The following is a 23,068-nucleotide window of genomic DNA, read 5'->3' on the forward strand; positions in this document are numbered from 1 at the left end:
TCTGGCCGAGAAGCAGAAAAGTATGTCCTACTTTAGAAAAACAATTAAGCCTTTTCACCGAAATATTTATTCAAAACCCCATTCAATCCATACGGTGGCTGTCAGCCTTTATTTAGTCTCTCTTTCAGAGGGTATCTTTGATTTTGCCACTTTGACCCCAATTTATATCTCACTAGGAGAGGATTTAGATACTGTTTAATACTGAAAATTCAGGTCCCCGGCACTTTGGGAAGGGTACTTTTTTCCTTCTTTCATTGTACATTGATAGTTTGTTTTTAAAAACAGATGATTTCTCCTTGTTGGGAAAAAAAAAAAAATCTTTTTCTCCTTTGTTTTTTGATGTGTTGAGTAGGGAGAAGACAGGGAAAGGGGCCAAGAAGTTGTCACACTCATGATTTCACCGAAAGCAACTGCTATATTTAGACCACAAATATTAGGATTTATCCTATGCCCACTGAGCAATTAATGCTGAAAACATCTGGAGCAGCCTAAACCCAAGATAATCCAGGAGGCATCTGAATAGAAACTTAGTGACTCCCAACACCTCCAGGGGCAGTCTTAAATCGTATTATTCATACCACATGCCCTCAGTAACTCGCTACTCCTGACTTTGAATTTTTAGAAGCAATTCACAGGCCCTACTCCAACCGACAGCTGGTTGGCATATCACTTTTCTGTCTTTAAAATTAAAAAGGAAAATGAAAAGAATATTCTAACACCTTTTAAGGAATGCTTCTGGTATGGTTTACATTCAAAGGGTTTACTCTTAATTACTACACACACACAGACACACACTCACACCATAAAAATAAAATAAAAAGTAGGGATCTCAGAGCAGAAAACAGTTTGGGTTAGGATTTTGTACTATTTTTTCCCCTTCTTGCCCACTGCTTCCTCTCTGTTAAGAGCACAAACAGATCTGCTTCTTGTCAAAACAGTCATTAAGTAAAATGGAAAAGGTTGCGGGGTTTTTTTTTTTTTTTTTTTTGCTTGTTTGTACTTACACAAACGGAGCCCTAATATGCTTTTACTTCAAAAGCCCTAACTGGCTGTGCCACCCTGAGCCAAACACCGCGTGGCAGAGCTTTGTTAGAACTTTTATTTATGCTAAAAAAAAAAATGCAATCACTTGAAGAACTAAACTGACCCATCAAAAGCCCTCCAGCTCTGCAGGGGCATAAGTGATATTTACATTCTATTCATGTAACCTGGAGTGGGGGGTGGGGGGTTGAAACCCTTGTGAAACTGACCACAGCAAGCACTAATTGCCCTGCTTACAAAAATAAAGACACTGAAATTTTTGAAATCCCTTTGTCAGATGCCTTTATTTACTTTTTTGAAGGCAAGTTTCTTTGATTAGCTGAACTTTGCTGTTATCAACACTTCTCGCTTATCGACTGGCCCTAGGTGAATGACACATTCACCACTCGCTCTCCCCAGATAAGGCAAATCCCTTGTTTAACTTGTTCAAGAACAAACAAAGCTTTTCCCCCAACTCCTGCAACTTAATAGGCACTTTTGGAGGGTTAATTACAAAAGGAAGAATGTCTACTTGTAAAACCTCTATTAGGTCTAATAGCTTGACGCCAGGATCCCAGCATTCTTTTTTCCTTCCTTAAAAAACGTTTCATTAAAACTTTCTCTCACAAGAAAAAGTTTGAGACCTGCTCCAGTTCCCTGCAATTCCAAATGAAACTGTTCATACTGTTTTAATTGCTACAGAGGGGTGTAAAAGATCCCTTAGTAGGTTGGAAAATTATTTTGTAACAGTTTCTTTGAGCTCTTCAGAAAGAAAACAGGGAGCAGGAAAGTAAAGCCATTTCAAGAGCAGCTACCTGAGGGTACCTTCTGAGAAAGATATATATATATATATTTTTTACCCTGGTTATGGCTCTACGAAATATTAAGTCAGACAGCCAGACTGCTGGCATCAAATGGTTATTGATTTTTCAGCTACAGACCTGTTGATTTCCTGGCCCTGGAAGCAAGTCTTTATTCTTAAGAAAAAGTTTCAGAAGAGGGCGGTTTAAATCTTGTCATTGTCCTCTCTTCCTCTCCTTTTTCTTCCCTTTCTTTAGATAAGCCATCATGTTATTAGGAAAACTCAATTTCTTCCAGTTAAACTTTGACCTCTTTGAAAACAAAGATTTAAAATGTCATTTTCAGGCTAATGCTCCAATGAATTGTCAAATAAAGTACTAAAAACATTTTGATAGATAGCCGAGCCATTTATCTAAATCACTGTCAGGGCAGCAATGCATCCCGCAGGCTCCCACTGCAGACACCCGAAAGTGGGGTTTTCTGGGGCTGCTGCTCATTTCTCAAGCCTGCAGCCAAGCTACTGTTGACCAGAGTGGGCCTCGGCACCCCGTCAGCATCAGATAACCAAATAGTCAATATTTTTTTAAAAAACTGGGCTACTCCACTTATGTTTCCCTTCCTTGAACCAACGTCCAGGTTCCCGGCTGAATTGCAAGATATGGAAATAATGGATGGCTCAGCCCAAGGGGTGTTCATTGCCAGTAGTTTTCTAGCAAAACAGCAACTTCTTAGAGCAACAAAGTGACTCGGAAAGGTGGCAGCAGGGTCAATGCTAAGAAATATTGCCTTTTTCCTCCGCAAGAAAAACATTGGAGGCAGCAGCTTTAACTGGTGGTTTGTGAACTTCAGGACCAGCAGCCACCTCAATGAGGCCAAATTCCTCCCGAGGAAGATGTCATATTTTAATTACTTTGGATTGTTGAAACACACAAGGCGGGTAAGATATATATATATATATATAGCCAGCAGTTAATCCAAAGAACAGCAAAGTGAAATTTCCCCTCTGCATCCATCTTAGTAAAAACTGTACAAATGTGTCAAACTGCCTCACTTGAAGAATGTTTCAAAGTCCTGTGGTCACCCTCTACTTTTCCCCTCTCAGCGCGCACACTTTTTTTTTTTTTTAAACTATTTTCAAGGCACCGTAGGGTTGGTAAGGAGAGGAGCAGGAGTCTGGAGGGGTTGTTTGGGAAGAAAACATCTAACAGGAAATTTTCAGCAGACGGAATCAATATGCACACCAGCATAGCACACCCTTTCAGCATTAAATCATTAAATCCTTTGTCTGGCTAGCAGTGCAGTTTGTTTCCAGTGTCTTTATTGCATGCAAGAGAGACAATTCATTTTTTTTTTTTTTCTGGGTAGAAGAAGGGAAAAAAATAAACCTACATTGAGCAGTGTGCCGATGCTGCCATTCGGTTTGGGTCAATCCACTGAAGCATGCTTTGAGAGCCTTCTCCTGGAGCATGCAGGAAGACGGGCTCGCAGTGTAGAAATCCAGGATTCGCCCAGGACTCACTGACAGGACATCCATACAGTCAAACATGATCTCCCCTGCACCGAATGTCTGCAAAAGTGCTTATCCTCTAGGTGTGGAGGCAAATGGCATAGAAAAGTCCACCCAACTCCATCAAACTCTGCCCCCTTTTTGGCACGTAGGCTGTTGGTCTTTTTCCCAGCCTCGAATCATGAATTATGACAGACAAGCCAGCTAAAAGCCTGTAATTGATCCAAATGATCATTTACCATTTTCCAGGCTTGCTCGGCCAATCCAGCCGGGGCGGGGGGTTCCCAGAAAGATCCCAAGTTCTCCTTCCAAGCGGACGCCTGCAAAAAGCCTTCGGAATGCGGTGCGGCTCCTACCCGGACGGTGCCCAGACCAGCCCTGCCCGGCTCGCGCGCGTCCTCGGCATCCGCGTCCTCGGGCGGCTCGCGCGGGGACTCTGGTCCCCCCTTTGGCAAAGAATAGACCCTCCTGCCTCTGAACAGCTCACTTCCTACTACTTCTGTCACACAGAATGAAAGATTGAATTGCCTAATATATGCGAGTGAACTTTCGGTGAACCCTTCCCGGGCTGCTAACCTTCAAATGACCCAGCGAGTCTGACATCACCAGCTCCCAGGATTCTCACAGAGCCGAGCACTCCCAGCAGCCCCGCCGCGCGGGCGGCCCGCGGCCCGGGCGCGCGCTCCTCCCGCCCCGCGCCTCCGCTCCGAGCGCGCGGGGCCGGGGCCGGGGCCGCCGGGGGAGGAGGAGCGCGCGGGGCCCCGGGGAGGGGCGCGCGGGGCCGGAGCCGCGGGGAGGAGCGCTCGCGCGCGCGCGCGCGGGGCCCCGGGCCCCCCGGGGGGAGCGCGCGCGGAGCGGGAGACACGGGGAGCACGCGGGGCCGCGAGCAGCCGCCGGAACCGGGACGCCACTCCGGGCCCGCCGCCCGCCGGCGCCGGCCCTTTGCGCCCTGGTTGTCCCGGGCTCCGCTGGGCTTCTCCCCCCCCCCGCCCGCCCCCGGCCCAGCCTTGACATTCCTCGGTGCGCCTGTCTGTCTGGTAAATGCCTCGTAACGTGAGTGTTTTTCCACTCCTGCAAAAGCACCGCAAGCCCTAAACTGGAGCACGAAGAGGAGCTTCCTTGGGGAAGCGGGGGGTTCAGAAACTTTCCATTTGATAGTCTTTTCCTCTCTGTCCCTTGCGGGCCGAAGGGGACTGCGTTGGCTCGGAAGTGAAATTCCGGCTTTCTGGATTCATTTGTTTCTTAAAAATTATCCTGAGTCAACACGCAGCATATGAAGGAGTCGAGAATGAGTTCCTCCCGCCCCAAACACGCTCAGTCACGCAGATATGCAGGGTTTCATAAAACACAGTGATCAAGAGCGTGCATGCGGGAGTCAGACTGAACAAGGTTCCAACCCAGCTCAACCTCTGAGCACCTGTGTGACCTGGGACAAAGATCTCACCTCCCAGGGCCTCAGCTTGCTCATCTGTAAAATGGGAATATAGGACTGCGGACCCCAGTGGGTTGCTGTGAGGACAAAGAGAAACAGCGCTTGCACGGCCCTCAGCACACATCCCAGGACCATCAGCTGTGACTCTTCTCAGGCAGGCTGAGGGCTGCCTGAGGGCCCACTGCTCAGAATCGGGCCTAGAGCCCAGCTCCCCGGAACCCCAGGCCTGAATGAAAATTACTTTTCTGCTCTGGACAGCACGTGGGCGACCCGGGTCACCACAGCCGCCACTCCCGTACCCCTTCCCTCAATGCCACCACCGCGTAACTAAATGCAGGTTTTGAGAACTGATGATGTCAAAGTTTTCTATTTCCAAGGGCCACTTTTTACCCCTCCTAGCCCCTCCAAACTTGCCTGTTTATTAGAAGATAGTAATTTTAAGAAAACGGATATTATTTTTTTTAACATCTCCCACACTGACCGGAGGAAGGAAAAGCTTTTCAGCCATCACCGAGGACAAACACGGTGTTGACAAATACACCCAGGCAGAGAAATGTTAAAGGGAGAGCCAGTCCACCCTGCAGCCATTTTGCACAACTTGCCTAAAGGATGCAAGGGCACAGCAAAGAAAAGCAGCTCCGGGAGGGATTAAAACACCCTTCGTGATCCAGTGCCCCTGCACTCCGGACTGCGGATTCTCTCACACCGCAGGGCTGGCGAGTGGGCGGGCAGGGGGCCGGCTTCCTCGCCCCTCCCAGGGAAGGGCGGCTGCCGGCTCCTTTCTGTGCGCGGGCTGGAATGCGCACTGGCATCCAGGCCTTTAAAAAGCCTGCCGGGCACCCACCCCGTGCCGCTGGGCTAGCACAGTTGTCAAGTGGCATTCATGGCGTAACCTGAAAACTATGCATTGCGCACACTTACAAAGTCAAAGACCCTTTTAGGAAGGTACATTTGAACAGTGTTCAGCTCAGCAAGCTCAGTTCTTGCAACTGAAAAGTCTTGGGTGATAAAAGAGGTGGTACGATTTTGCTGAAATTCCATGTTTGTTATTCTCTCTCTTTTTTATGTGGTCATCATTTTGTAACAGAGCTTTATTATAAGAAATCCTTTAACTACAAAGAAAACACACATTTTAAGCGAGGAGCACGGAGGAATTTAGGAAGCATTTGGTAACACTCCTGTCATGAAGATAGTTATAAAGATACACAAAGCACCCGGTCCTGTGCCAGTTGCTACGTGGTTCACAATTTAGCGACTCAACCACCACCACCATGAGACTTACAGCTCCAAATGCTGATTTAAGGTCCTGAGAATTCCTTGGAAACTGGAATTATTTTGTACAAGATGGGTGAAAAGTTCTTTGGGGGGGGCGGTGCAGCTTTATTTAAAGTACAGCTGAAAGAGCTCAGAGAGGAGAAACACAGCACCACGTCCAGGTTTGTGCACAGGTTACTTCTGGCCCTTAGCACTTGGCAAAGGGTAGCGTGCACTGGTCTCAAGGTAGGGAACTTGGGGACAGGGCCCCCCAAATTCTGTTTGTTCCATTCCTTAAGCAACGGTTTCAGCCTCATCCAGGAAGGGAGACAAGTATTCCCACATTTTCCTCAATACTCTGTCATGGCACAAAGACAATGACAGAGATGTGTGTGTGTCTGTGTGTCTGTGTGTGTGTTAGGGATTTGGAGATTTGTATTTTCTATAAGGAAATTTTACGTTTCTATTCACCTAGGAACCCATTGTTCTTAACTGTAGAGAAATAAACTTGAGGCTTGAAATCAACCATCAGTGCTTAAATCCTTGTGCATAGGATATTATGGGTTTTTTTTTTTTAATAGTGCAACAGTATTCACTAGTCAATCTATCATTTCTCATCCTGAATTGACTAAGTAGATAGCAACTATTAGAGTTATTATTTAATCCAAATATAATTGAAAAAGTAGACCCTAAATTGAGCCATGCATTACTTATCATTTGTCAGTAAATATACTTCTTATACTTCTTGAAAATCTGACTTTTCCTTCACATTCTTCTCCTTAAGTAAAATTAAGGGAAGATACACAAATAGCCACAGTTCTTTAAATACATATCTATGCACCATAAAGATTAATGAACAGGTAGAAGGTGAAAACTGGCCTAATTTGTGGATAATGAAATTTAAGTTACTGACACCTATCTTAAACATTAACCAGTGACTTGGATAGAACCCTTTCCCAAACATGCTCTTAGTGAGGCATAAAATAACACTCGGATATGTGTCATGGCTTCTCTGTTCTTTGTGTTTGATCAATGATGAAAGGAACACTAATAAAAGTATTCCCAACCACAAACAAACACAAAAGCAAAAGTTTGAGCCCTAAATTCATTTTGTTTCAGAGTAACTGTATATTTGTCAGTGTGACACAGCACATTTGAAACCCATAATCATAAAACAAAAATTTATGGCCAGGGTTCAGGGTCTACATCTGTTTCTCTGGTTTCTGTGCAGCGATTACCCACTGGACAATCCAGAAAGCAACACCGTGAATCACGCCCGACACGCGTGTTCGAACCGGAGAGTCTGGTGAAGAAGGGGCAGGCGTCTCTGCGCACCAGCACGGCGGCGGCCCCGTCCACAGCCGGCCCGCGCCTCCACCGTCTAAGGAGAAGGCTTCCCCCGGCGCCGGCCTCCGCCCGACGCCAGGCTCGCAGAGTGCAGGCGGGCGTGCGGCGGCGCGAGGGCCCGGGACCCATTATTGGAAGGACGCACCTGCCTCCTCCCTGCGTTTTTCTATTGATTTTTACTTTATTAGTTTAACTGTTCATCTCATGTAAACCCCTCTTGCCATAATTCTGCCCCCCCCCCCCAAAAAAAATAAACGACCAGCATGTCGTGGAGTGGGGCTTTCAGCAGGGCGGCCGGGGCAGGGGTGTGTGGCGGCCACAGGGCAAGTGCTGAGCGGGTTCCTGGGGCTCCTGCACCCGCAGGCTTAGCGGCTTTCCGAGCTGGGCGCTGGCGCAGCCCTAACACCGACCAGCACAGGAACCCGCCCCGGCCTGTCCCTCTGAACCCCGGATCTGAGGCCGGCGCACGGCAAGGGACAGCATCCCCAGGACGAGCCCCCATCCGTGCAGACGCCGGGGCTGCTCAGGGCCCGGGACAGAAGTGTTCTTCCTCAGAAACCTCTCTCCGCCCCGGGGCTGGCCGCTGCGTCCTCCCTGCATTTGGCGCCTCTCTGCAGTTTCCGGCTTCGTCCAGTGTCCCACGCATCACCTACAGACACGGTCCCCAGGACAGGGGCGCCCCTTCCCTTCCACGCCCGAGTGGCCTGCTCGGCGCCTCCTGCGTTTGCTCTGGGTGCTGCTGCCCTGCAGTTCCTGCGGTCCCGAAGGAGACTAAGCTCCGGCCGGTGAGCCCAGGGGCCAGCAGTGGGCTCAGGCAGTCCTCCACCCGCCACCTCGCGCCACTGGCTCCTGTCTGGGGGAGCCCGCCTGTGGCTGTTTCCTCTGGTCTGTTGCTTCCCCCTTTTCATTTGGACTTTTAAAAAAGCAATGCGTTTTCATAAACACTCAGAGTCTAGCCCAGGAGATAGAAAGTGACAATGATGTGTACACCCTCCATGTCTTCATCCATCAAACGCTGAGCCCTGGGCACTTGTCTGTACCTTCCGGGGTGGGGGGGAGGGTGTTGTCTGCTGCTTTTCTAAAACTGTAATCAAACAATATATAATGTTCTGATTGTTCTGTTTAGTAGTAAGCAGTATACATAGAACTAGCTCATTAAAAACAACAAATAGCTCTATTTAAAAAAAGTCTATTAAAAGAATGGGAAGAAGACCTTAATGGAGAGTTTTGGTTTTTTCCCCCCCAAAGAAGACATACAGATGGCAAACAGGCACATGTAAATGTGTGTAACATCACTAATTATTAGAGAAATGTAAATCAAAGTCACAATGTCACCCGCACACCTGTCAGAATGGCCATCATCAAAAAGACTGCAGATGACAAATGTTGGTGATGATGTGGAGAAAAGGGACCCCCCCCCCTGCAGTGTTGGTGGGAAAACAGTGTGGAGGTTCCTCAAAAAAATAAAACCAGAAATGCCATATGATCCAGCAATTTCACTCCTGAGTGTATATCCAGAAAAAATGAAAATACTAATTTGAAAAGGTAACATGTGCCCCAATTTTTATAGCAGCTTTATTTATGATTGCCAAGACATGGAAGCAACCCAAGTAACAGACTAATGGATAAAGAAGACGTGGTACCCCATGAGATATTGTCTCACAGGTCAGAATGGCCATCATCAAAAAGTCTACGAACAGTAAGTGCTGGAGACAGTGTGGAGAAAAGGGAACCCTCTTACACTGTTGGTGGGGATGCAAACTGGTACTGGATGGAAACTGGATGCAAACTGGATGGAAAGCAGTATGGAGTTGCTTAAAAAACTGGGACTAGAACTGCCATACGACCCAGCAAACCTACTGCTGGGCAAACACCCCGAGGAAGCCAGAACTGAAAGAGAAACACATGTATCCCAATGGTCATTGCAGCACTGTTTGCAATGGCTAGGACATGGGAGCAACCTAGATGCCCACTGGCAGATGAATGGATAGGGAAGTTGTGGTACATATATGCAGTGGAATATTACTCAGCTATGAAAAAGGAACACATTTGAGTCAGTTCTAATGAGGCGGATGAACCTGGAGCCTATAATGCAGAGTGAAGTCAGTCAGAGAGAGAAAGTATATTAACACAGATATATGGAATTTAGAAAGATGGTACCAGTGGACCAACACGCAGGGCAGCAAAGGAGACACAGACGAAACGAACAGACTTTTGGACTTAGTGGGAGAAGACGAGGGTGGGATGATTTGAGAGAATAGCATTGAAACATGTACATTACCATATGTGAAATACATGACCAGTGCAAGTTCGATGCACGAAGCAGGGCACTCAGCCGGTGCTCTGGGACAACCCAGAGGGATGGGGTGAGGAGGGAGGTGGGCGGGGGTCCAGGATGGGGGACACATGTGTACTGGTGGCCGATTCACGTTGATGTGTGGCAAAAACCATCACAATATTGTAATTATCCTCCAGTTGAAACAATTAAAAAAAAAAGATGTGGCACATATATACAATGGAATATTGCTCAGCCATATAAAAGAATTTAATTCTGCCATTTGCAACAATTTGGGTGGACCTAGAGAGTATTATGCTTAGTGAAATAAGTCAAACAGAGAAGGATCAATACTCTTATGTTGCCACTTATTTGTGGATTCTAAAAATAAAACAAATGTATACAACAAAATAGACTCACAAATATAGAGAACAAAGGAGTGGTTACAGGCGGCAGGGACAAGCTAGAGGTAGGAGATTAAGAGATATAAACTACTGTGTATAAAATAGATAAACAACAAGGATACATTGGACAGCACGGGGATGTTGTTACTTTGTAATAACTTTTAATGGAGAATAATCTATAGAAATTCTGAATTACTCTGCTGTACACTTAAAACCAGTATATCATGTATTCTTTTACACGAATGCACTGTAATTCACTTAACAGTGCTCAGCGAGTGGATATTTATGTCGTTTTCAGTTTTCCAGTGTTATAAAAGAAACCCTGTGGGTATGTGTATCAAACCATCTTTTGAAAAAAGTCTAGTAACAATGTTGACAGGTTAAAGGTGCATTTTAAAATTTGATGGCCACACAAAATAGTACTCCAAAACGGTTATGCTAATATATGTTCCCCTCCCCTCCCCACCCCACCTCCTGTTCTAAACGGAGGTCAGTAAGCTTTTTTCCGTATAGGGCCATAGAAAGTGTTCTGGGCTTTGCAGGATATATAGCGTCTGCTGCAACTGGTCAGCTCTGCTGATGCAGTGTCAAAGGCACCGCAGACCACACTTACATGAATCAACCTGTGTGTGCTTAATGAAATTTTATTTACAAAAAACAGCATTCCACTGGGTTGACCCATACGCTGCAGTTTGTCTGAAAGTGACAGTGAAAGTCGTTCAGTCGTGTCCAACTCTTTGTGACCCCACAGACTATACAGTCCATGGAATTCTTCAGGCCAGAATACTGGGGTGGGGAGCCTTTCCCTTCTCCAGGGGACCTTCCCCACCCAGGGATGGAACCCAGGTCTCCCGCGTTGCAGGTGGATTCTTTACCCGCTGAACCGCCAGGGAAGCCTAAGAATCCTGGGGTGGGGAGCCTGTCCCTTCTCCAGGGGACCTTCCCCACCCAGAGATGGAACCCAGGTCTCCTGCGTGGCGGGCGGATGCTTCACCCGCTGAGCCGCCAGGAAGCCAGCAGTTTGCCTGCCTCTGTCCTAAACCAATATTCAATGATTTCATCCAATTCTCCATGGCTTTGTCTCTATCCCATAAAACCTAACCATATACATTTGCGTTTTCTTAACACTTTAACTTTCCATCTCCTCTAAAAACTTCACCCAATTTCAACTTGTGTGTCATACAAAGAATAATATGGCTCTTGTATTACAGTATTTCATCCAGGGTCATCTTTATTTCTCTCTTGGCTTATCATTTTCCCTTTCCTGCTTCTTCACCTCCTTCTGTGAAGAGTATGGGATTACATCTCTCCTTCAATGAGCCCAGATGCCACCATACTTCCTTTTTCCAACACTGAACCCTGCTCTAAAGTCAGTGATTTCCATCAACTCCCTCTTCCCCTAATATACGGGGGCAAGTATCCGGAAGATGGAAAACGTAACAATGATTCCTGAGAATAAGTGCCAATGGGCCCACCATGCTACAACCTGCCTGTACGATTCTTCCTGGATTATTTCTTTTCTCTCTTTCCCACACATCCTCCAAGGAGCTAAGGGTAGCTGTCCCACCCAGTTGGCAGAGCACTTAGAAGAATCGAGAGGCTCTTTTGGGGATGGAAAGAATCGCAAAGGATTCTCAGAGTGCTTTGGGACTAGAGGATAATGTCAATAGCTGAGATGTCTTCCTTTTCCTTAGTTCAGCACTTAATAATTTTTTTTTTTTTTGGATCATCTGTATGAAAAGAGGCTATCAGTTGGCTCTTAAACCGTGCTGTTTAAAGTAGTTAAAATTCAATACAATTAAAACTTAGTTCCTCAGTCATATTGGCCTCATTTCACGTGGCTACTGGTTATTATGTCAATCGGACCACGCAGATAGAGAACAGTTCGTCATCACAGAAAGTTCTGTTGGACCAGGGCGCGTAAAAAGTGAGCTGAGGTCCAGTGGCTAAGACTCTGCGCTCTTCACTGGGTCCCAGTGCAGGGGTTTGATCCCTGGCCGGGGATCTGCATCCTGCATGCCACAACTAAAAGACCCTGCATGCTGCAACTGAGACCCGGGTCAGCCGAATGAATACATATTTAAAGAGTGATCAGAGAGGTGGTACAGCATGGTGGGTGGGGCTGTGGAGTCTGGACGTGGACTGAGTTTCAACTCCAGCTTCACCTCTTCCCAGCTGTGTGATCCTGACCAGTTACTTTCACCCCAGGCGCCTCGATTCCCTCACCTGTAAAATGCAGATATTAATGGCACCTACCTTCAAGAGTTGTGGTAAAGACTGAATGAGGTGATACAAGCAAAAAGCACTTAGAACATGGCCTGAGATATATTATAAGTACTTTGAAAAATGTTAGTGGCCTGTCTTAAGGAGAACGCGAGGTCAGGAACAGAGCTCAAACCCTGTTCAGCTGGCTCTGATGTCAGGGACACAGCATCTCCTGTCAGCACGGGAATTTTCAGCCAGGATGTACAGTTCGGGCTGTGGGGTCCAGGCACATGCAATTAGGGCGAATTCCCCAGGGGATTTTGCTACATAGATGCCTGGTTTAAGTTCATCAGCATTGAAGCATTATTATGTACATTACAAAAGGATGCTTTCTTTTCGTCTCCAAAGCAGACACTGAGTCAGAATGGCAATGAAATATTTGACAAGCCCCACCCTGCTGCTCCTTGTGGGAGGCAGAAAATAGATCCCATGGCGTGCTGTTTTCTGCAAAGTGGTAGTTAGCCTCAGGAACATAAGGCCAATTATGGTTAATTAAATGGCAAGGATATTGTACAAAATGGAAGATGTGCATTGTCTGTCTTATCTTTCCATCCATTCATCCATCCTATCCACCTACTCACTCTTCTGCTGTACCATCCACCCACCCATCATTACCCATCCACCATCCATCTTCCCTTCGAGTTATCTGTCTCCCATTTGTCCCTCTACCCATCTACTCATCCACCTCCCCAACTCTCTCTGAGTCATCCTCTACCCAGGATCCAACTACCAACGGAGATGAAGGGTGTGTGGCTTTTTGGCAGCAGAGAGAGATGAAAGTAAAGCTTCTCAGAAAGCTTGCATCTTTCTCTAGAATCCCTGAAAAGGATTTCTCAGTGACATGTGCTGGTAGAAATAGAACCAAAGCACTGGCCACTGCTGACTTCCATTAAGGACGTCTGGTAAATCAGGTTGCTGATGGGGAGCCCTCATCCCTGAGAACGTCGAGGAATTTGAAATGCTAATGAAGCCAAGTTCTATTAGCAACACAAAAGTTTCTGACTCAAAGGCCCCAAAGGAATTTCCATCGGATTCTACGGGGAAAGGGAATGCAAAAGTTGCAAATACATCAGAGAGGCCGTTGGGCCGGGAGGGGAGTTTAAATTCATCCCGATGTCTGACCGAGAAAAAGGCAAGTAAAAGGCTCAATGCAATTGACTGGGAGTTGAGGTTAAAATAAAGCCACAGAGAAATCTCTGGGAAATCAGCTACAGGATATAACGCCACCCCCTCAACCAAGGACTTTGAAAACTTCTGTTTGAGAGGCTATATGTTGGCTTCCAAAATTCATTTTTGACATTTTATCATTGTTTGATGTTTTTTGTTTGTTTGAGTTAGAGATGTTTCAAAAGAAATTAGCTGGGATTTTTCAGAAGGCAAGAGTTTCAAAATTTAGCATGTAAGTATAGGAAAGCCAAAAGGGAAAGAATAGACAGAAATATGAAATATCTTCCCTCTCTGTTTAAGCAAAACACAATAAGACAATGTAAGGTCAGTGCCGTGATTCCAATGGCATGACCATTCCCGGGCTTCACGCCCAAGGCCGTGTCATGCAGACGTCCAGGGCTGGGCTCAGGTAATCAGGTCCTTTGCACACTAACATGTCAGAGCCTCTGCTCTGCTGGGACATTCTACTCGGTAAAGACCAAGACCCAGACCTTCAGAGGATTAGGTATTAAGAGGGATGAGTTTCTAGGAGAGCAAGTGGGGAAGCTCTGAGCCTGGAGCAAGGTCTGGGTTCTGTGTATAGCAGCTATATGGCTTTGGTAAACTCACACTTTTTTTTTTTTAGCTTTTTAATTTAGAAAGTTGTTTTAATTGAAGTATAGTTGATTTACAATGTTGTGTTCATTTCTTTTCTACAGCAAAGTGATTCAGTTATGCATGTTTACATTCTTGTTTAAATATTCTTTTCCATGACGGTGTATCATAGGATTTTGAACCGAGTTCTCTGTGCTATGCAGTAGGACCTTGAGGTCTATTCATTCTATACATCTGCTAACCCCAACCTCCCACTCCATCCCCCCCACTTCCCGTTCCCTCTAGGAGACCACCCGTCTGTTCTCTATGTCCCTCACGCCCCTTTTATTTATTTTGGCCGTGTGGAGTCTTCATTGCTGCGTGGGCTTTTCTCTAGCTGTGAGCGGAGGCTACTCTTGCTGCTATCACGGGCTTCTCCCCGCCGTGGCTTCTCTCATTTAAGAAGGGCTTTAGCAGGTGTGGCGTGTGGAGTCAGTTGTGCCGCATGGGCCTGTTTGCCTCACGACCTGTGGAATCTTCCTGGGCCAGGGACTGAACCCTGGTTCCATCCTGCACCGGCAGGTGGCTTCTTAACCACTGGGCCACGAGGGAAGTCCCTGAGTCACACTCCTGAGCATTATTTAATCTTCAACTATAAGATACTGTGTAATTCCAACGATAGTGTTTATTTCAAGGGAATATAATGTTGAAGAATTAAATAAACTAATGTATGAGAAAGCCTTTTCTAAATTTCTAAAGTATTATGCAGTGGTAGTCATCGCTGTTTACATATTAGGTGAAAACGGACAAAAATTTTTTTCCACCTTCTCTTATAAATTCTGTGGCAAGCTGTTAACTCCAGCCTCCCTCTTAATTTAAGCTCCCTTTAAGAATCCATGATAATAGATTTCTAGTAGGGCACAGGGCTCCCAGACAGAGAGAGCATTTCCTCTCTGCAGCCGGGTGTGGCCATGGGATCGTGCTCTCATCGATCAGACGTGCTGTGTGCAACTTTCACGTCACATCCTAAAGAGGTGATTTCTCTCTTCTCCCTTTCCTGCCAGCTGAACTGCTTTGGGACCCAGCCTAGTCCACGGGGACTAGGGTAGCAAGTCCAGGGAGGGTAAAGGCTTATGATGGAGGGACCCCAAGGCCCTGAATGTTCACGGGGAACAGAACTACTCAGACACCTATCTCTAGACAATCACATGAGGGAAATTAATTATATCTTTTGTGTCTGTTTGAAGTATGCAGGTAAGACTGCCTAACACTATACTAGCCCAGAAATTAATTCTATCTTATGTGTCTGTTTGAAATATACAGGTAAGACTGCCTAACACCATACTAGCCCAGAGGCTGGCATGGTTCAAGAGCCAAATCTAGCCTACCAGTAAAACAAATGCCACCCAAATCCAGCTCATTCAGCAAAATAAAAGTTTTATGAGAGCTTAGAAAGTTCGCATTTATTTGCTTACATATTGTCTGAGGCTGCTTTCAACCAATGACAGAGTTGAGTGATTGCAACAGAAACAGTATGTCCCACTAAGATGAAAATATTTATGACCTGGACCTTGAGAGAAAAAAACTTCCTGACGCCTGCTGTAGGCGTTCACCACCAATTCATCTGAATTGGCCTTGAAGATGAAATCTACCTGGAGAAGGAAATGGCAATCCACCCTAGTTGTTCTTGCCTGAGGAATCCCATGGACAGAGGAGCCTGGTGGGTTATAGTCGCAAAAGGGTCACAAAAGAGTCGGACGCGACATAGCAGCTAAGCCGCCGCCACGTGAAATCTACCAGCAGTCTTGGAACTGCATAATATCGAGAGCTTCTTCAAGATCTAAAATTCTCATTTCAAAGACCCCAAGCACACTCTGCAGCTTTTTTTTTTTAAAGCAAACACACTCCTTCAGCATCTCTGAGTTTATTTTGGCTCTGCCAGGATACTCTGCTTGGATATCGACAAGACTTATCCCATCCCTTTCTTCACGTCTTTATGAATATATTGCCTTAATGGAGATATAGTGATCCTGTTTAAAATAGGACTCTAGGTCATGTCCATCACTATCAGTTCCTTGAGCCTACCTTTTAAAATTTATGGACATATTACTACCTGGCATACATTTATTCTTTACTGTATGTACCCTAAAATAGAAAGTAATCTCCTTGAGGGCAGTGAGGCCATCCAGTTCACTCTGATGACCCCAGTAACAACAGTGCATGACACACAATAGTCCTTCAATGAATATTTGTTGAGTAAATTAAAACAGAGCACTTTTGGGAAGATATTGCCATGTACAAATTAGCAGAAATTTAAAATAGGCAGAAAATGCAATCTACTGTCTCCAGGCAATTTGAATGGCCTCACTGTACGTAAAATAAAACTAGGACTAGTTATTAAAACACATCATTTTAAAATTGAAATCTATGGCATCAACTTTACGCTTTTAGTTCACTGTTAAGGGAGTTCAGCCTATATGCAGACCAGGAGAAAGGACAGTCTCTCCAAAAACAGCACAGGGCCAATGAGAGATCCATTACAGGAAGAAAGAAACAACGATCCATACCTAACACCACACACAAACATTAAGTCAAAACGGGCCATGGGCTGAAACGTCAAACATAAAGCTATAAGCTGTTAGATGAAAATGAAAAGGAGCTCTCGTGACCTTGGGTTGGGCATGGATTTTTTTTTAATTGGAATATAATCGCTTTACAATGTTGTGTCAGCCTCTCTATACAGTGAAGTGACTCAGCCACACGTATACGTGTGTGCCCTCCCCCTTGGATCTCCATCCCACGACCCCATCCCGCCCAGCCAGGTCATCACCGGGCACCAAGCTGGGCTCCCCGGGTCACAGAGCAGCTTCCCACGAGCTGCTTTACACATGATGGGGTATGCATGTCAAGCCCCGACCTCCGTCTGCCCCGCCCTCTCCTTCCCACCCTGAGTTCACACGTCCGTTCTCTCCATCTGCATCTCTATTCCTGCTTTGGAAACAGGATCCGCTGTACCATTTTTCTAGATTCCACATACATGCGTTAATACCTGGTACTTGTTTTTCTCTTTCTGACTTAGATGTGACACCAAAGTATGATACACAAAAATACAAACTGATAAGTTAGATTTCATCACAACTAAAGTCTTCTTTCCTTTGAAAGATTCTGCTAAAAGAATGAGAAGATAAACCACACACTAAGGGAAAAAGCATATAACTGAAAATGAATGTGTGTCCATATAAAGAATTGTCAACATTCAAAAGCAGCAAAGCAAGCACCCCAGTGGGTAAATCACTTGAAAAGAAATGCCACCAAAGGCAAAATATCTTGGCAAACAAACACAGGAAAAGATACACAGATACAAAACACAAAAACAAAATAAAATATCCACACAAAAATAAAAAACAAAAGAAACACAGCATCATTAGTTACCAGGGAAATGCAAATTAAAGCCACAACGAGAAACCATGACATACCACCTACAAGACCCTCTACAATTAAACAAACAAAAACAACACCAAAGCAAGTGTCGCTGTGGTCAAGGAGAAGCCGGAACTCTCCACGACGGCGGAAGTGCAAGACCGTACCACCCCTTCGAAGAGGGTTTGGAAATTTCTTGAAAAGTTAAGCGTGTACCTCCAAAATGATCTAGCTATTCTACTCCTAGGTCTTTACTCATTTAATTCAAGAAACATTAAAATATATTTTTACTCAATAACATGAATGTTCATAGCAGTTTTATTTGTAAAAGCCAAAAGTGAAGATAATTCAACAGGTGAACTGATAAACTCTGATATACCCATACAACGGAAAGCTCTTGGAAATAAAAGGGAATGAACTACTGATACATGATAAGACAGACAGGAACCTCACAATAACTATGCTGAGTGAAAGAAGACAGACCCAAGGTGGTATTTAACACACGGTTCCGTTTATGTAAGGAAGTCCTAGGAAACGCAAACTGCACCCCTTAGAGGACCCAGAGCCAGGGCTGCCCAAAGACAAGATCTGGAGGAAGAGGGAGGGGCAGGAAGACAAGATCACAGCGGCACACAGAGAGACGCACCTGGGGTGGCGGTGCTGGGCGGTGCTCCGGCGCTCAGCCGTGTCTGGCTCTTTGCGGACCCCCTGGACTGCAGCCCGCCAGGCTCCTCCGTCCGTGGGATTCTCCAGGCAAGAACACTGGAGCGGGCTGCCATCTCCCCCTCCAGGGGATCTTCCCAACCCGGGGATGGAACCCAGGTCTCCTGCACTGCAGGAGGATTCTTCACCATCTGAGCCACCACGGAAGCCCAAGTGTGGTTGTACATATCTTCATTATTATTATTCACATTTTTTATTGAGATATAAGTGATGTATGCGTGCATGCCTGCTAAGTCCCTTCGCTTGTATCTGACTCTTTGCGACTCTGTGAACTGTAGCCCGCCAGGCTCCTCTGCCCATGGGATTCTCCAGGCTAGAATACCAGAGAGGGTTGCCATGCCCTCCTCCAGGAGATCTTCCCGACCCAGGGATCAAACCTGTGTCTCATTAAGTCTCCTGCATTGGGCAGGCGGGTCCTTTGCCACTAGAGCCACCTGAAAAGCCCATAATTGACCTATATTTTATATTAATCTCAGGGCTATAACATACTGATTCAGTACTTATATCTATTGCAAAATGATCATTACAATAAGTCTAGTGAATATTCATCATTTGTTACAAATTTGTTTTTTTCTGGTGATGAGCACTTCTAAATTTTACCTTTTAATGACCTTCACTCGTTTAGCCTGCAACTCACCGCTCCCCCGCTCCCCCCACGTCTGGCAACCACCAATCTGTTTTCTGTATCTCTGAGTTCAGGGTTGTTTGTTTTAGATTCCACATGTAAGTGACATCGTGTGGTATTTGTCTTTGTCTGCATGACTTGTTTCCCTAAGCATAACACCCTCGAGATTCATCCATGTTGTTGAAAATGGTGGGATTTCCTTCTTTTTTTGTGGCTAAGTAATAAATATATATCACAGTTTAAAAATCAACTCATCTATTGATAGACACTTAGATGGTTTTCATATCTTAGCTATTGTAAATAATTATGCATTGAACATGGGGATGCACAGAGCTTTTCAAGTTAGTGTTTTCATTTTTTTTGAATAATTACCAAGAAGTAGGATTTCTGGATCGTGTGGCAGTTTTATTTTTAATTCTTTGAGGAACCTCTATACTGTTTTCCATAGTGGCTGCACCAATTTACATTCCTGTCAACACTGCATAAGTGCTCCCTTTTCTCCTCAGCCTCACCAGCACTTGCTATTTCTTATCTTTTTGGTGACAGCTATTCTAATGGGTGTGAGGTGATGTCATTGTGGCTTTTGATTTGTAAGTTCTCTGATGACTAGTGACTTTGAGCTCTTTTTCACGTACCTGTTGGCTATTAATCTGTATGTCATCTTTGGAAAAATATCTGTTCAGATCCTCTATTCGCTTTTTAATCAGAATTTTTTTTTTTCCTGCAGTTGAGTTAAATGTATTTTTAAAATATATTTTGGATGCTAACCCCTTATCAGATTTGCAAATATTTTCTCCCCTTTCACAGGCTGCCTTTTCAGGTTATTAGTGGTTTCCTTCGCTGGGTACATTATAGTAACTGTGGTGATGACATCACAGGTGTATACATATGTCAGAACTTATTCAACTTCACACTCTATGTGCACTTTAACACATGTCAATTATACCTCAATAGAGCTGTCCTAGAAGACAGTACTTAATGAAATATTTAACACTCAGTATAGTACGAGCACTGACCGCTGAGGATAAACACTGGCCATGCCAGTGTGCTGCAGCTGAATACCCAACCAGCCTTGGTTGCAAAGGTGCTCACTCCATTGGTATTCTGGGAATGAAATTTAAGACCACAGTGCAATAGCACTTCATGCCCAGCAACATAGCTAAATTAAGCAAACAAGGAATGATATGAAGGGTGTGCAAAGATGTGGAGAAATCAGAATTTTTGTACACTGCTGGTGGAAACTGACATTTGTACAACTATCTTGGAAAAGTATTTGCCAATACCTACTGAGGTCTGATATACTTCAACCTCTAGTACAAGGGGATTGTATTCCTATGTACATACTCAATATATGTTCACGTAAAAGACATGTGGTAAAAGGGCCACAGCAGTACTAGTCATAATAGCCCCATATGGAGAGCTAACCGAACATCCATCCGTAGTAGAAGCGATAAATAAAATACGATGCATTCTATCATTAACTGCCATTCGGCAGTGAGAATGAATGAACTTTAACCACAGGCCACGGCATGGGTGAATAGCACAAACCTTATATTGACTGAAAGAAGCCAGAAACACACAAAAAAGTACAACTGCATGATTCTGTCTTTATAAAGTTCAAAAATAGACCTAATTAATCTATGCTGTTACGAGTTAGGATACCTGTCACCCTTGGGTCAGGATTAGTGAATAAAAGGAAGCAGTAAGAGCTTTTGATGTTCTGTTTCTTGATCTGCCTGCTGGGGACGTGTGTGTGGTCAGTTGCAGGGCAATTCCAAACTGTATACTTATGATTTGCATACTTATTTCTATGTGTATTTCAATAGTGTTTACTTAAAAATAAAGAATAGATGGGACAGATGACTGACAGATTTTTTAAAAACTCCTCTCAGTTGGTCTTTGGGTTGAAAAAGTTTGAGAACAGCTACAGCGGTCAAAAATCTTGAGAAGGTGAGGTATTCTCAAGCACTGGGGGGAAAGGGGAGGTGGGAGTCTGGGAGTCACTGCGGAACCGGCTTTGGATATTTAACACTAAAATACAAAAGGCACCTTGATGAAGCCTCATGTCAGCATCTACATCTCCAGGTCTCTTATTTAACAGCAACACCTAGTGAAGAAACACCAAAGCCGTCACATATCGGGATATCGGTTTTACCTTTTAAGTGAGTATCTAAGAAACTAAACACAGGAGAAAGAAGAGAATGAGGGACAGAGGACAAAGGAAAAATAACACAGCCGCTTTCCTCTAGAGATAATTCCCTATCAATTCCCACCAAGAAGCACCTTGAGCACAATGTAGTAACAGGAGCCAAAGGTGATTAGACAGCTCACAGCCTCTGGGGGCTGCGATGCCCCATGACGACTGTCTCATGCCTCCTACAGTTCCCGGATGACAAGGCTTCAAGCGGGATGGCAGTTGGCCATCTCCCCAAAGTCAGGGGCTTCCACCCTGCCCTCACCCAGCCCCCAGGCCCGGGCCCCAGCTGGCCGGGAGTCCCTCCGGCACTGTCCCTCTCCTGAGTCACCCGCTACCTCTTCAGACGTCCCTGCATCTTTTGGACTGGCTAAGAGCTTGGGTTGCTTGGCATTTCCTCTCTGGATGCCAGGGGTTACCATCCTGGTTACCAGTCAGTTCTCCTGTTGGATACTAGCTCATCAGGACACAGGGGTGCGGGCCAGGCTCCAAAGGACATTCCTTGGCGCTGGTTTAGAGTACTGGGAGGTACTATGCCTAGGCCGCTTTGTGAGTCTTTAAGAGGTACTTTGGTTGCCTGTCTGACCGAGGGCACTCCTGGCATTTCGTGGGTGGTGCTAGAGACGTCTATGGTTCCGTACAGTGAAGAACTACTCACGTCCCACATGACTCTGGAGGGCAGGTAATCTACGTGGGAATGTAGCCTGAACCTAGAAACAAATTCCTTCCTGACAAACACATGAACTGTGTTTTTTTGCATGGTTTTAATATGCAAAAAAGCATTCCGGGTCTTCCAAGCTGCAACTGTCCTGTGGGTTGAGGGGAGAGGGTGCTTTGCGCTGTGAGTGATTTTACGAAGAGTTGCTTCAGAACATCACACTGATTACTGAAGCCTCACCTTGCTCATTCTGCATTGTAGCTGCTGCTTTCTTTGTGGTTCTACATAAAGGTATGAACAATATCTTATCTTGTCTTCTAGTGAGACACGCCCAAACATTTACATATTAAAATATAGTCATCTACTATAAATAACTTCCATTTTTAAAAATATTATCACTGGGATATGATGTTGATTTTTTTTAAAAACAAAGTTGCACACATTATACATATGTACGCACATGTGTTTATATGCATATATGTATACACATATATGTGCGTGCCTGCTGTCACTTCAGTTGTGTCCAAGTCTGTGTGACACCGTGGACTGTAGCCCGCCAGGCTCCTCTGACCTTGGGACTCTCCAGGCAAGAATACTGGAGTGGGTTGCCAGGCCCTCCCTCAGGGGATCTTCCCGACCCGGGGATCGAACCTGCGTCTCCTGCTTTGCAGGCGGACTCTACTACTGCAGCCCTGGGGAGGACACACGGGGTCGCTCTGCAGTACACTTCAAAGTAACACAATATTGTAGATTAACTATGCTTCCATAAAAAGTAAATAAAAGTAGATAAATAAAAATTAAAAAAAATTTTTAAGTGCTGCACAGGTAAATGATATCTATGGATTTCATTCCAGAATGGAATAGGATGTTTTCTAAACTATCTAGTCTATAATGGAGATATTGAGTCTCAGAAGGCTGGGATCCACCGATTTATAAAAAACAGTTCCAATTCCTTTGAAAAATTTTAAAATGCTTTTGTAAGATCTCAACTTTTTATGCCAAATATCAGCTGACCTTTGCCCAGTGTTGTGTTGGTAAATATTTAACAAGTGGGTTTCCATGGGGGAGAAGTCCTGGTTCACAGTATTTGCCGATTTCCTTGCTGTAAACACTCTGTGGGCAAGTTCAAGAGTCATCTAACATGACACCCCTGAGCCTAGAGCTGGGCAGAGATGACAAATACTAGCTCCTCTAACTTACGCAAGTCAGGGGACCTGAGGACCCCCGGTTATCAGTTTTCTGCTTAGACATTGTCCCAACTTTCTCTAGGTTTTCTCTAGCAGCACTCAGGGGAGCAAAAAGTAAATTGAGCACAGAATAAATAAATGAAATAAGTCACAACTTTATAAGGGTAACAAAAATACCACAAGGCTCAGGTTCAAAGGAAATGCAGACAAGCATGA

At 45.1% G+C, this 23,068-nt stretch overlaps 1 protein-coding gene across 8 annotated transcripts in view; it reads right to left on the bottom strand.

Annotated features, from left to right (window-relative positions):
• Positions 1-23,068, bottom strand: part of RARB (retinoic acid receptor beta) — a 1,138,330-nt gene that overhangs the window by 178,231 nt on the left and 937,031 nt on the right. Inside the window, exon 1 of one of the 8 annotated variants that reach the window (XM_070459830.1) lies at positions 3,905-4,062. The exons of 4 other annotated variants lie outside the window; for them this stretch is intronic. Coding sequence is in view for 1 of the 4 variants with exons in the window: in XM_020881582.2 (XP_020737241.1) it covers positions 3,211-3,367 (157 nt within the window). In the remaining 3 variants the exon portion in view is untranslated. Of the gene's footprint in view, positions 1-3,210; positions 3,811-3,904; positions 4,063-23,068 lie in introns of those variants that run through there. 3 more of the 8 variants (XM_070459829.1, XM_020881582.2, XM_070459828.1) reach the window with 3 other exon arrangements.

This window comes from Odocoileus virginianus, chromosome 32, assembly GCF_023699985.2.
Source record: "Odocoileus virginianus isolate 20LAN1187 ecotype Illinois chromosome 32, Ovbor_1.2, whole genome shotgun sequence".
In the NCBI taxonomy this organism is placed as follows: domain Eukaryota; kingdom Metazoa; phylum Chordata; class Mammalia; order Artiodactyla; family Cervidae; genus Odocoileus; species Odocoileus virginianus.